Source organism: Peromyscus eremicus, chromosome 4 (assembly GCF_949786415.1).
Source record: "Peromyscus eremicus chromosome 4, PerEre_H2_v1, whole genome shotgun sequence".
Classification (NCBI taxonomy): Eukaryota; Metazoa; Chordata; class Mammalia; order Rodentia; family Cricetidae; genus Peromyscus; species Peromyscus eremicus.
This window is the reverse complement of record NC_081419.1, coordinates 140,026,788-140,040,400: the sequence shown is the minus strand read 5'-3', so window position 1 is coordinate 140,040,400 and position 13,613 is coordinate 140,026,788. Positions and strand designations below refer to the sequence as shown.

The window sequence follows — 13,613 nt, the reverse complement described above, 5'->3', positions numbered from 1 at the left end:
CCACCTATCCACCTGTCCATTCCTTTGACTAGGCACCAGTAACTGATTCCAGCTTATTTCAGCCTGCTCTGGACACTGTGACTCTGAGAGGAGTCAGTGCTTTCCTTACCTCTGGGATTGCCTGCTGTGTATGGGAGACCAGACTCAGACTAGGCGGCCACCATAGAGAATGGGGAACCTTGGACTGCCCCTCCTGTGTCTCAGGAGCATTTCCCTAGTGATGGGCCTCTGAAGTCAGAGGTGGCAAGGAGGGGACAGCCGCAGGTGTCTCAGAAACCTGAACAGGCTGAGTGCCTGCCTGACCTTTGACTGGTCCTGCTCAGGGCAGATTCAAGGTCCAGTGGCTTCACAGCCTGCCTGCCTGACCTTAGATAATTCTCATCTTTCCTGCTCCATGCCTGGGCTGCTGCTTCTGTGTAGGGAAAGGCTACTTGGTTACCACTCATCTGCCAGCTCAGTTGGTTGTGGCTGCGAGGAGGTAATACCTGAAAAGCCTGTAGCTACAGCTTCCAGTTCTAGGAGAACCAGCTGTGATCGATTTGTAATGTCTGTACTGGGTTAGTTGTAGCTGTGGGGGGACTAGAAAGAGGGAGTGCCGAGACCGATTAACAGTGTCTGTCGCAGATGCAGTTTGTGATGCTTACCGTAATTTTGCCCTCTACAACCAGCTAAGACCATGAGTCCTGTCGGTTTTCTTTTTTTTTTTTGGTTTTTCGAGACAGGGTTTCTCTGTGTAGCTTTGCGCCTTTCCTGGAACTCACTTGGTAGCCCAGACTGGCCTCGAACTCACAGAGATCCGCCTGGCTCTGCCTCCCGAGTGCTGGGATTAAAGGCGTGCGCCACCACCGCCCGGCTCCTGTCGGTTTTCTTGATCTATGGTAGTGAGTTTTGTAATCTGGTCATGGGTCACAGGCCTTTGGGCCGCCATTCTTCAGAGCTGCCTCCATCCCTCTCCTGACCTCACACCTTCATGTCACTTTGTTGTCCCAGAGTTCAAGCAAAAAGAAGAGTGCACGGTCCGTGGGCGGAACTTGATCCAGATCAGCATCCAGGAGGACCCTTGGAACCTGCCCAGCTCCATCAAGACCCTGGTGGACAACATCCAGCGATATGTGGAAGGTCAGGGGTGGGGAGGATGTCACACATGTTGGTGGCCTTTGATTTCTGATGGAGACCGTGTTGTTGTCTAGAAATGGGCCTATCCATGTGGCCCTGTCTTCATGTCTGGGGAGGGACAGAGCAGCAGAGCCATTTCTAGTGAATGTCCTGTCTGTGTGGCTGGAGGAGCCCTGGGAATGGGGCCACGTGTGCTGAGGCTTCTTGCAGTCAGGGGCTGGCCTGGGGGACTCATCCCTTCTCAGCTTTCAAAGCTGGATCCTTATTTGTCATGGAGGCCACAGACTAGATCTCACTGGTCTGAGTTGTCAGTGATACAGGAAAATGCCATTTCCTGACACCTTAGCAGCCAGCTGCTCTGTAGCCACACTGGAGTGAGGACATTAGGTACTTATACTCATGTCTACCCCACATACCTCAATTTGAGATATCTCTATTTGAGCCTTTGGGCACCTGAGTCAGGGACTCCCAGGCTAGAAGGACCCAGGCCGGGGCAACAGGAACAGGACAAAGGAACCGCAAAGGCATGGCTGTCTCAAGCCAAGCCATTCTGGTTTCTAAACAGAAGTATGAGTCTGGGATCTGCCTACTAGCAAGGAATCCTTTCTTAGCCATTTGGCTGTGTGACTTCTGTGCCTTCCTTGACTTCTCTGGGCCTTCATTTTCCTTAGTGAATGCTGCAGGCTCACAACACTCCCTCTGTCACGTGATGCTGTGAGGACAAATGAGTCAGTTACATCAGTCAGGTACCTGGGACACCACCTGACACAGCCATGTCCTCACTGAGTGGCTTATTCCTGCTCATGCTGTCCCCACACCTTGCCAGAGCACATCCCCTGCATCTCACTAGGGAAGAGTATCTCAGTAGCTAGGTCTAGAGGCCATTCAGATTTTCTTGGAGGATTTTTGGACCCGAGAGAATGTGAAGGATAGTGGCTATGTGCTTGACACCTCTCAGGCAGAAGTGAGCCTTCTCCATGCAGGGCAGGGCTGCACCTGGGTGCATGCACAAGTGCATGCAGCTGTGCACTTGGCTGTCTACCCGTGAGACCACATGTGTGCCTGTGCCTCTGCAACATGTGGACACATTGGAGGGCAGGGTCTCTGACTCAAGAGACAACACTGTTGGCTTTACCTCTGTGATGGGGATACAGGGACAGATAAGGCCTGCAGTAGGGGCTCCATCTCTGATGTCCAGGGGCTCTGGAACTTACCCAGCATGCATCATTACTCCCGAGCACAGCTCAAGCACCACGGCATCTGTGAGGGGCCAGAGCCCCTGCACTGCAGTCATTGACCCACCACCGCCTCTGCTGTCCCTGCTCAGCCTCCTCCTCTCTCCTTCCCCCTTCCAGATGGAAAGAACCAGCTGCTTCTGGCTCTGCTGAAGTGCACAGGTAAGAACGGGCTCTGACGGGGCCCCTGGGAGTTGCCGTGGGGGCCACAGACTAGGAAATGTCCTTCTGCTGGCCAACAGTGTCTCACTGGAGCCCCTCAGCACCTGCACTGGGAGGCAGCCTTTGCTCCCAGCCTCACCAAGAACTACTTGAACCTCACCTCTTCCTCTGGGACCAGGCAGGAGACTAGTCTCAGGTCCTGAGAGCAGGAGTCCTGTTCAGTGCTCCATACTAGGAGCAGTGCTCCATACTAGGAGCAGTGCTCCATACTAGGCCTGATGGGTGTTGACAGGGATACTGGGCAAAGGACAGAGGGTGAGAAAGGTAGGCCCTTAGTCAGTAGAGCCTAGCCCTGGAAGAGTGGAGGATGGGGCTGCAGGAGGCACGGGCGTGTGTGTGTGTGTGTGTGTGTGTGTGTGTGTGTGTGTGTGTGTCCATGTCCCATATATGCCTTTTCTCACCCAAGTGACCAACTGCTTGGTATTGCCCAGGATCTCCATCCATCTGTCATGCCAGTTGAGGGCAGGGCCTGGGAGGTGAGGCACGGGGAGAGCATTCGTAGGACTGGTCTTGAATGTGCAGCTTAGCACTGCTAGTGTTCGTGTGGCCAAGGCTGAGAGGGCCTGTGGCTTGTGGAAGGACAGATGGGGCAGGGTTTGGACACGGCCTTGGGAAGGACCACACGTTTGTTTCTTCAGGGAGCAGATAATTGGGCAGTGGGACAGTGAGATTCGGAGTCAGTCTGTCTGCTTTTGAAGAATTTATTTTTGGGAAACTGGCTTTTGGTGTCTGAATTGTGCATTCAAAATTCTCCACCGGCCGCTTGTGGGTGTGGCAGGTCCTGAGTGTCGGGGTTGAGGTTGGAGGTGCTGCAGGCACAGGACCGTTCACCCAGAGGCGCCTGTGTCTCCCGCAGACACAGAGCTGCAGCTGCGCCGGGACGCTGTCTTCTGCCAGGCCCTGGTGGCCGCTGTGTGCACCTTCTCGGAGCAGCTCCTGGCCGCCCTCGACTACCGATACAACAACAACGGCGAGTATGAGGAGAGCAGCCGGGACGCCAGCCGCAAGTGGCTGGAGCAGGTGGCGGCCACCGGAGTCCTGCTGCACTGGCAGTCTCTGCTGGCACCAGCCACCGTGGTAAGTGGCCGGGGTGCGTGGCAGGCAGCACGGGAGGTACACTATTGAGGGCGCTCTCAGCTCCTGTTTATCCAGGGGCTCTTGTGGTAGTGGTTTGCTGAGCATTTACTGTTAGAGTTGGGAGTTTGTGGGTGAGCAATAGTCCCTGTGCTCTGTGGCAGTGGTTCTCAACCTGTGGGCTGCGACCCCCAACAAATTTCTGTCTCCAAAAATATTTACATTACGAATCATAACAGTAGCAAAATTACAGTTATGAAGTAGCCGCGAAAATAGTTTTATGACTAGGGGGTCACCACCACACGAAGAACTGCATTTGGAAGGGTGAGAACCACTGCTCTGTGGTGTCCTGAGGAAGGGAGGCAGACAGACAAGAAAAAGAAATGGCACAAACCTATGGCTCTGAGCCACAAGCAGGCCTTGTGACAGCTGAGGAGTCCAGAGTGGGGATATTACCTGCGTCTAGTACAGGCGTAGTGGGCAGAGGTGCTGGTTAGCACCCCACAGCAGCTCCAGTACAAGTGGCCCCAGAGACTGCCACAGGCGGCCATGGGCAGTGCAGCCTTGGATCGCCCCTTGCTGGCCACTGATGAGCACTGCCTCTGGTCTCCAGATCTGCCCAGAAAGCGCCCCTGACCCTCACCCCATACCAGCCCTCACTAAACTCCTCTCAGGATGGAACAGGAGACCCAGCTCATTCGACGATCTCACCAGCACTGAGCTCACTTCCTAGCAGTAGACTGAGAGGAGGGGAAGACATCAAGCAGAGAGGGAACTCGGAAAAGCCAGAAGGCCTTGGGAGTTTCCCTGGAGGGAATGGTCAAAGCCAGACTTTCTGGGGAAGCAGCTTTTGAGCTGTGGCCTCTGCCAGTCAGAATGATGGTCTGAGGAAGAACACTCGGAAGGAACAGCATGTGCAAAGGCCCTGAGCAGGGGCCTGTGTGGCCAGAGGGAGCAGGCAGGGGCCTGTGTGGCCAGAGGGAGCAGGCAGGGGCCTGTGTGGCCAGAGGGAGCAGGCAGGGGCTGGGAAGCAAGGCTGGTTGGGTGGTCTGCAGGTAAAGGCGGTTCAGAAGCTGCAGGGCAGGCACTTAGGTAGCCTGGGCTAAGTTCTCAAAGGAAGCGCGTGTGACTGTGGGGTGGGGGAGGGAGCTGGATGGAGAAGGAATCCTTCTGGTGTGGCCTGCTGAGAAGTGACCGGAAGAGGGTGTTGGCTGGGAGGCTGGAGGGAGGCAGACTGTGGCCTGGTGGCTGGCCTGTCAGGCCTGGTCATGCTGTGGGTGGAGTTAGGGGATCAGGATACGGCAAGCCTTGAGGAAGGTGGGCAGAGCAGGTCTGGGAGGTCAAGAAAGGAAGTGCAGATGTTCATGGAGTTAGCTGGGTTTCAGATGGTGCTTGGTGTGGCTTTACTGGGGCCACACAGCGAATCAGAGCAGAGATGAGTTCTGACCCAGATGAGGCACAAGACAGGCGGTGGGATGGATGCCACATGCAGAGTCACACTCAGGACATCTACAGCCCAGCTAGCCTCATAGGTGAGAAGCATGGCATCTCCATGGAGGTCCAGGACAGGGTGGCATCTGAGTCCTCACCATACCCTCTCCCTGCAGAAGGAGGAACGGACCATGCTGGAGGACATCTGGGTGACTCTGTCAGAGCTGGACAATGTCACCTTCTCCTTTAAGCAGCTGGATGAGACGTCTGTGGCCAGTGAGTGAGCTCTCCCTTCCTGCCCTGAGAGTCAGGCTGCTCAGAGCTACCCTGGTTCTCCCCTGCTGCTCCCCTGCTGCCGGGCTAGCAGCTCAAGTTGACCAGTTTCCAGTGTTTCAAACCTCACGTGCGTCTCAGAGTCAGCCTTTGGGGAGCACATGGAAAAGGAGGGGTGTATTAGCTGCTTTTCCTGTTGCCACAACAAAATACCTTGGGAAGTCTTTAGTTGACTTGGAGGCTGGTCTCAGGGAGAAGTGGTGATTGATTGGTGATGCCTGCATAGCTCTGAGTCACGCTGCTGATAACCTACAGGACCCATTTTTGAACAGCTTTTGCCAGGTAGAGGAGCTCTGAGCTGCCAGGCAAGGGAGTCACAGGACAGGGTTGGGGAGGCTCAAGACACTGCAGCCCTGGGACAGAGTCAGTGTCAGGGCCAAGAGGAAATCAGTGGGGAACCAGGGACTATGGAAACAGGTGAAGGGGGTGGCCATCACAGGCTGATCTGGAGGCCATGTGGGGCTGCTCAAAGCTAAGCATGGTGGGGGAGATTGAGGCTGCCTCTCTGGGATGTTGGGGTAAGGAGGCCTCAGATGTCATTCTGTGGAAACACAGAAGTCCCAACATGCCACCCTGAGGCTGGGAAGACAGGAGGGTCTAAGGCTACCCCTATGAGTCAAGAGCGCTAGAGGTATAAGGTTAGCCCTCTCGAGTGCCACTCTGGCCCCTGAGGAAGAAGGCCTGTGCTGCTCTGGTGCAGCTCTGCCCAGGCTCCCCTCTGGCCTCTAGTGAGCCAGCCTGCTTTGCCCCACCCTCCACAGACACCAACGTCTTCTATCACATCGAGGGCAGCAGGCAGGCGCTGAAGGTCGTCTTCTACCTCGATGGCTTCCACTTCTCCAGGCTGCCCTCTCGCTTGGAGGGCGGGGCTAGCCTCAGGCTGCACACTGTGCTCTTCACAAAAGGTGAGCAGCCAGGCTGGGGGACCTGGTGAGGGAGGCAGGCAAGGCCACTGAGCACCCTAGGGCCCAGCACCCACCCTCTCTTGCCTCCCCTTATAGCTCTGGAGAATGTGGAAGGGCCGCCGCCCCCCGGCAGTCAGGCTGCAGAAGAGCTGCAGCAGGAGATCAACGCGCAGTCCCTGGAGAAGGTGCAGCAGTACTACAGAAAGCTCAGGTAGCTGCTGCAGGCCGGCGGGGGGTGGGGGGTGGGGTGGGGGAGGCCTGGGGAGGGAGTCTGCAGGATGAGGACACATCCTGCAAAGCCATGGGCAAGGCCAACCCCCTCTGGTACAACAGCACTGCACAGAGGCCACTGCTAACCCATTGTACAACTGAGTATGCTGAGGCCCATGCATCCTGCCTCAGGTCACACAGGCAGATGAGCCTAGTCTCTGGCCTATTCCTCCCTGTGCAGGAAGGGTTGCTGGGATCCTTGGGCTCCTAGCACTGGGTCCTACTCTGAGTAAAACTTCCAGAGAGAAGTAGAGAGGGCAGGAGACAGAACTTTGTCCAGGAAAGCAGCTAAGATCTGACTCCAGTCACCTACAGCCACTCCCACAACTACACTCCAACACACCCACAATCTCACCTTCACCAGACCCCGTACCAGACTCCCAACCATGGCCCTTCTTGAGGTCTGTCTCAGCCCTCTCTGCAATATCAAGGAGCAGGAAATGGGGGACCTGGGTTTCCCTGGAGGGGACACTCTCTTCCCAGGTCCCCTATGACCATTTGCAAATTGGAAAATGAAGCTTCTGTGCATTCACTAGGCAATAAGACCCAGGCACAATTTATACCTTAATTGTTGCTGCCATCTGTCTGTCCTGTGTCTGTCTGATTAGCCATCCTTTGCTCAGAGTGTCCATGGAGACTTTCTGTGGGCCCTGCACTGCTCTGGCACTCAGAAATCGGTCCAGTTCTTTGTGAACATGTGTTCTGTCAAGGCTGGGCTGCCAAATCCAGCCCATCCCTTGTGTATAAATAAAGTTTTATTCATACACAGCCAAGACAGTTTCTTCCTAAATCCTTTGTGGCTTTTTTGCTGTGTGTGGCAGATGACAAGGACTCTGGTTAAAAGGGCTGGTGCTTTCTGGTTGGCCCATCTAGAAGGATTTGGAGGGAGAGAAAAAACACAAGCTTGTAAACCCAGAGCAGTTTTGTGCCAGTTGAAGATGTTCAGAAAGGGGAAAGCAGGAATGGGGATGGGATGTTGTCCAGGGCAGTCAGGCACAGGTGGCCTTGAAGCCAGAGACCCTTTCTTGCTTCCAACTAGAGGTGACAGTTGGTACATACAGCTCGCAGTCACTCGGTGACTTCCTTCTGAGAGTCCAGGGAGGACGCAGGGCTGTAGCCGTAGGGCTGGGACCCCGGGCTGGGGCATGGCCAGAGTGTGCGCGTGCGCCCACATGTGATCCTTTGCCCTGTCTGTTTCCTTCAGGGCATTCTACCTGGAACGGTCCAACCTCCCCACAGATGCCGGCACCACAGCTGTGAAGATTGACCAGGTATGCTGCTGTTCCTAGAAGCTTGGGCAGGGTGCGGACACTCGGGGCAGGGTCTCTCCAGGCTGAGTCAGCCCTGAACAGAATCAGACTCAGAAGCCCCCCCACCCCCAAAACCCCACAGCACCTACCAGCTTGCCTTCATCGCCCAGGACAGAGGTTCTCAACCTGTGGGTCACAACCCCTTTGGGGTCTAATGATCCTTTCACAGGGGTTACCTAAAGACCTAAAGATATTTACATTCTGATTCATAACAGTAGCAAAATGACAGTTATGAAATAGCAATGAAAATGATTGTATGGTTGGGGTCAGCACAGCACGAAGAACTGTATTAAAGGGTCGCTGCAGCGTTAGGAAGGTTGAGAACCCTGTCCTAGGACTTCCTTGGGTGACATGCTCTTGCTGGCCTCTTGCTTGGGGGCTCTCTCGTGAGCCCTTTGTCATAGTTCTTGAGCTGAGACCCCTAAGGATCAGCGTGTTGACTGTCAGGCCAATGTGAATTCACACAGTATTCCTTTTGCTTCAGGTTGTTGCCAGGCATTTAGAAATCAAAAATTCTCCATTAAAACGGGAGGCTTTGTCACTTCTTGGCCTTTTGGGGAAGAGCGAGTGTCATGTCTGTTCTTCAGTTTAGCACCTCGTCGGTCCTCCGTCTGAGGACAACAATAAATAAATAATAAAATAGAGGCTTCCGTACAGAGAAGCCAGTAGAGAACTGGAATGGTCCGAGATCTAGCCGAGGGTCAGTTCCATTGCATCATGGTAGGCCTGAGTGGTTTCTGCCTCTCACCCACAATGCATCTCTCTGGCCTGGTTCCCCAGGCCCAGGCAGGCCTTGAACTTGGAAGAGATTATGAGGAACTGGTCTTAGGGCTCAAGCTGTGAGCTCCGAGGAGTGTGGGGATTTTGTAGTCTGTTGGCTCCAGACCAGAGCATCCTAATGCACATGGTTGAGGAAGGCTGGGCATAAGGAAAGGCTTGTCCTCTGGAGAGGCCACTTGAGCTAGTTGTGACAGGTTTAGGGAGCATAAAAGAGGTTACCCACTTAGGCTTAGATGGGGCTACACTTGGCAGGGGAAGAGCCATCTTGGAAAGTCAGAATTGAAACAGTAAACGCTAAACATCAACTTAAGGGCAGTGGGAGCTACAGATGGTTCTTGAGCTCCAAAAGCAACATGGGGGAGACAGCTGTATAACAGCTGGATTACAAGGATGACAGGAAGGCCAGTGAAAGTCTTGGGGCTGCGGACTTCCTGGACACCGGTGACATCTCTTGCAGCTGATACGTCCCATCAATGCCCTGGATGAACTCTATCGTCTCATGAAGTTCTTCGTGCACCCCAAAGCTGGAACTGCTGGGAGCCTAGGTGCCGGCCTCATCCCCATCTCCTCGGAGCTCTGCTACCGCCTGGGGGCGTGCCAGATCACCGTGTGTGGCACCGGCATGCAGCGGTGAGCCTGAGCCAAGGCCAGATGGGACATAGGGGGGCTGGGTAGCTCTGGGAATTTGGGGGCTCACACACAGAGGTGGGAGGGCTGGGTTCAAATCTGGGTGCTTCAGTGCCCGTATTCTGGGCCTCGGCTTACCTGTTGGTGAAATGTAGTGGCTGAGGTCAGTGAGCCTGGGAGGGTTGTGCGCTGTTCTGATTCTAGCCCACTCAGAAGGGAGATACCATGCGTGGGGCATCTTGCCATTGTGAGGGGAACTGCTGGCTCCTTGTAACTATGAAGCCAGTGTGAAGCTATCCAAGAATTCTCAACTGGCGTGATTTTGCTCTTCTGGGGATACCAGCAATGTCTGGAGACATTTGTGGTCCTTTTGTCTGTGGGGAGGAATGGAGGGGGGATAAACAGCAGGTGGAGGCTAGAGACACTGCTGAGTGTCTTACAGTGCAGGGGATGGCACACTGTCTCAGGGGAAGCCTGATGTGTTAGAATTAGGGAAACCGAGGTACAGGGCACAGGGAGACTGGATAGAGGAGTAGATTGAAAATCCAAAAGGTCTCAGGAGCAGACATAAGGCACACACCTCTGTCTCCTCTCTGACCCCCTAAGAGAGCCTCTCAGGGCCATCCCTCAGTCAAGTGTTCATAGCAGCCTCTACCTGGGGCTCTTGTAGAAAGCTCCAGGAAGCCCCTGGTTTGTGATACTGCCTTAGGGGGTGTGGGTAGCATGCATTGAGGGGATGAGAGGTGATGGCTACCAGGGGGACTGAATGGGAGGATCCAGGAACCTCCCTGAGAGGCATTGTGCACTAGGGGATATAGTGGGAGGAAGGGACGCAGTGGCGGACAGGAAGTGGCAGACAGGAAGTAGTGGACAGGAAGTGGTCATTATCTTACCTCTTCCTTCACCCACTGCAGGAGCACCCTGAGTGTGTCCCTGGAACAGGCAGCCATCCTGGCGCGGAGTCACGGGCTGCTGCCCAAGTGTGTCATGCAGGCCACAGACATCATGCGCAAGCAGGTAAGGCCGCCCCCAGTGGGCACTGTGGCCAAGGATCCTGAGCTCAGCCCTGTGGCATGTGGTTCATCTTGGGACTGGTCCTCTTCAGCCCCGGATACCTTGCTCAGTCTCAGCTGCTCACATTTCTTACCCCACCCTCGAGGTCCCTGCTCCCCCTGGGCCCTGAGCTCCACAGGGCCCAGGCCTTACAGCGGTTTTCCTTCTAGGGTCCCCGAGTGGAGATTTTGGCCAAAAACCTTCGAATCAAGGACCCAATGCCTCAAGGTGCACCACGGTGAGTGGCTACCCACCCTCTCCAGCCCCCATCCTCTTCCCAGGAAGGCCAAGGCCTGCTTGGCATAAGGCTCCGGGACTCACCCCAGACAGAGCCCCACTGTTCCATTGGGCCGCTTCTCACTGTGGTAACTCAGAAGGCCACAACCATGGCCTAACCTGCTACCCAGCCTCCGAGCGACTGCTGGGCTCCCTCCCCCACCCCTCATGGTGACTCTGCCGGTCCTGTGGCCACAGACTAGTCATCTTCAGCAGCCAGCTCCTGCGGCCCCCCAGGGGGTGTGGCTCTTCGGTCCCTGCCAGCTCTGCCACCAGTGGCTGCCCAGGAGTTCTGACTATCTCCTTGTTTTGAAATAGCGGCTCAGGCTGTGTCTCTTAGTGAGAGTGCCCCACAGAACCGCAGTGTGTCCCTCATCAGGGTCTTGGTGTCCTCTTGTCTCCCCTGAGGCCCATTCATGTCCTTTCGCCTGCTATGGTTTCTCGCTCCCAGCTCATCTTCATGCTTTTATGGCACCTGGCCTGTTCAGCTGCCCACCCTCTTGTGAATCCAATCCCCATCAGCAGGCGAGCATGCAGAGGCCCAGAGATGTTCAGTATCTTGCTGGGGGCCACACAGACAACATAGCCCTAGACATTTAACTCTTCACCACTGTGTCATTGTCCAAGTCACCACAGTGACCTCCTCTCTGGCCTCCCTGCCCCTGTAATCATCCCTGTCCACGGCTGCCTCTCCTTGAAGCCCAGCACACCTTCACTGAAGGCATACCTGTGTCCCTCTTCTGCAACCCTTCCAAACCAAGGGGCCATCCCGGCTACAAGCAGACAGGCCCCAAGTCTGTGAGATGGGGAGAAACTTGGAGCTATTGTCCTGTGTCTGTACCCTATAAGCATCCGAGTACATTTTGGAACACTTTGCCTGCCTCTAGAATAGTTCTCAACCTTCCTAATGTTGCAGTAACATACTTCATGCTGTGCTGACCCCAACCATAAAATTATCTTCATTGCTACTTCATAACTGTAATTTTGTTACTGCTCTGAATCACAATGTAAATCACTGCTCTAGAGGGACAGTATCTGTCTTTGAGAAGGGGACACGGTGACAAGGGCAGCTTCAGTACTTATCTATCACTCTGTGTATTTTTCTGGGTGTGAATTACTTGTCCCAATAGATAAAGGGTAAGTAGCCACATGTGGCGGCCACTCGGCCCTTCCTCATGCTCTCTGCCTCCACCCGCCAGCCTCTACCGCCTCTGCCAGCCTCCAGTGGATGGAGACCTCTGAATACCGACATCCCCCCTGCTCGGCCACTGCCTCTGCAGCTGCGATGTGAGAGGACACGGAGGGGCCACAGGTGACCTGAGGCTTCTGCCACAGCTGTGTCGAGACCAGCTGACCCTGCTGTCACCGTCCAGGACAAGCCTCTGTGCACATACCCTCCCCGGACTGGCTGATCACCCCTGGGCTGGCAGGCTCTCCATACTTCTGCCTAAAGCCTGAGGGCTGCTAGGGCCCCCAGAGCTCATGAATGTAGCTGGGGCCTGGACGCTTACACTCACCCAAGTCCCCTACAAAGGGAAAGGTCACAGGGTCCGGTAGCTGGAGGCTTGCAGACCCAGCTCCTCAGATGGCAAAGCTGCACTTTGAACCTGGGGCTCCTCCCAGGTCCACATTCCTGGAGACGGTGCCTGTTTCCTGTCCTGGCTGAAGCTTCTGGACATACCCCCTACCCCTTACTAACCGGCTCAGCAGACTTGGGACAGCCTAGCCTCTGCCAGGAGAGGACACTGGGCTGAGCAGCCATCACCCCGTGGACACTTGAGAGCCTGGCTTCCAACCCGACCCACCACCGTAGGAATTTGAGCTGCCAGCTCTGGGCACCAGATTGGCTCTGATGTTAATTTATATGGCGCAACAACTCTGTGGTTTATATTTTGTGTTTTTTTTCTTATCGTTATTGTTAGTGTTGTCAAGAGTTTCTCCTTCCCCTAAGTTTTATGATTATGTCTTTGACACTTTAAATTTCAGAAAAAAGTATATTGCCTAATGGGACCAATGTAAAGTAGTATCAGCAACTTTATTCAGTTCTACTAAAAAAAAAAAAAAAACAAACAAACAAAAGAAACTAAATTATTGAAAAAGTTTTAAGACGTTATTTCCATTTTAAAACCTTAAAGTCGTGAGATGTGGCTCACAGGGTCCGCTGCCTCCTCCCCCCGCCTCAGCACCCCAGCATCTGGCCCGTGTTGGGCTTCGTAGTTGGATGACGGGAGCAGGGTTGGAGAGGTGGCCAGACCGAGCGCTGGCTTAGGGCCGGGCTGTGTCATCGTTTTCACCTCAGAGCAGGGCATTTGGGACTTCCTGGAGAACCAGAGTTAGGGACCTGATGTCTACCTTCTGGAGAGGGGGCTGCACATAGGGACCCCTCGGCTGTTTGTCTGCTCCCCAACTTCTGGACATCTAGAGAGAAACGCTAGCATGAAGGAAGGAGAGGATCCTGTCACCTCTGGCTGGCTGTAAGGCTGGGTTGGGGAGTATGGTCTCCTCGGTCCCCAGGAGCTACCTTTCTCTTGCTACAGAGTCAGCTTTGTTGATGCGTTTCGTTTGTCCAGAGAACCAAGGCCCCCTGTTAACCCTGCTGAGGGGGATGAGAAAGGGCCCTGAGGGCCAGGGCTTCATGCCTGGCTTATTTTAAATGTACAGATTCTTTTCGTTAAATTCATGATAGATTTTTTTATTATTATTAAAAGTCAATATATAATACAAATAAGGAGTGGTCTGCTTATTTGGTGGTGAGTGGCGTGGATGGGTTCCAGCTCAGACAACCAACCCAAGACCATTGGATTCTGGAAGTCAGCGGCCTTGAGCCAACAACGCGCACCACTGTGCGTCACTTCCCTCCTGAGGAACGAAGGCAGCTGCTGTGCAACAAATAAGCGGCTTTATATTGCACCCCAACCTTCCTTTGGGTTCTGAGCTCTTGAGTTCATTGTCGACAGTAGAGAAATGTAATTGGTATTTTT

At 54.4% G+C, this 13,613-nt stretch overlaps 1 protein-coding gene across 1 annotated transcript in view; it reads left to right on the top strand.

The window, feature by feature from the left end:
• Positions 1 to 13,344, top strand: part of Prex1 (phosphatidylinositol-3,4,5-trisphosphate dependent Rac exchange factor 1) — a 162,933-nt gene extending 149,589 nt beyond the window's left edge. The window contains exons 31-41 of the mRNA XM_059258980.1: positions 991 to 1,119; positions 2,472 to 2,513; positions 3,430 to 3,650; positions 5,255 to 5,354; positions 6,173 to 6,316; positions 6,413 to 6,527; positions 7,791 to 7,857; positions 9,134 to 9,306; positions 10,218 to 10,320; positions 10,527 to 10,594; positions 11,832 to 13,344. Of these exons, the coding sequence (XP_059114963.1) occupies positions 991 to 1,119; positions 2,472 to 2,513; positions 3,430 to 3,650; positions 5,255 to 5,354; positions 6,173 to 6,316; positions 6,413 to 6,527; positions 7,791 to 7,857; positions 9,134 to 9,306; positions 10,218 to 10,320; positions 10,527 to 10,594; positions 11,832 to 11,874 (1,205 nt within the window). The 3' untranslated portion in view covers positions 11,875 to 13,344. The remainder of the gene's footprint in view (positions 1 to 990; positions 1,120 to 2,471; positions 2,514 to 3,429; positions 3,651 to 5,254; positions 5,355 to 6,172; positions 6,317 to 6,412; positions 6,528 to 7,790; positions 7,858 to 9,133; positions 9,307 to 10,217; positions 10,321 to 10,526; positions 10,595 to 11,831) is intronic.
• Positions 13,345 to 13,613: the final 269 nt, after the last annotated feature.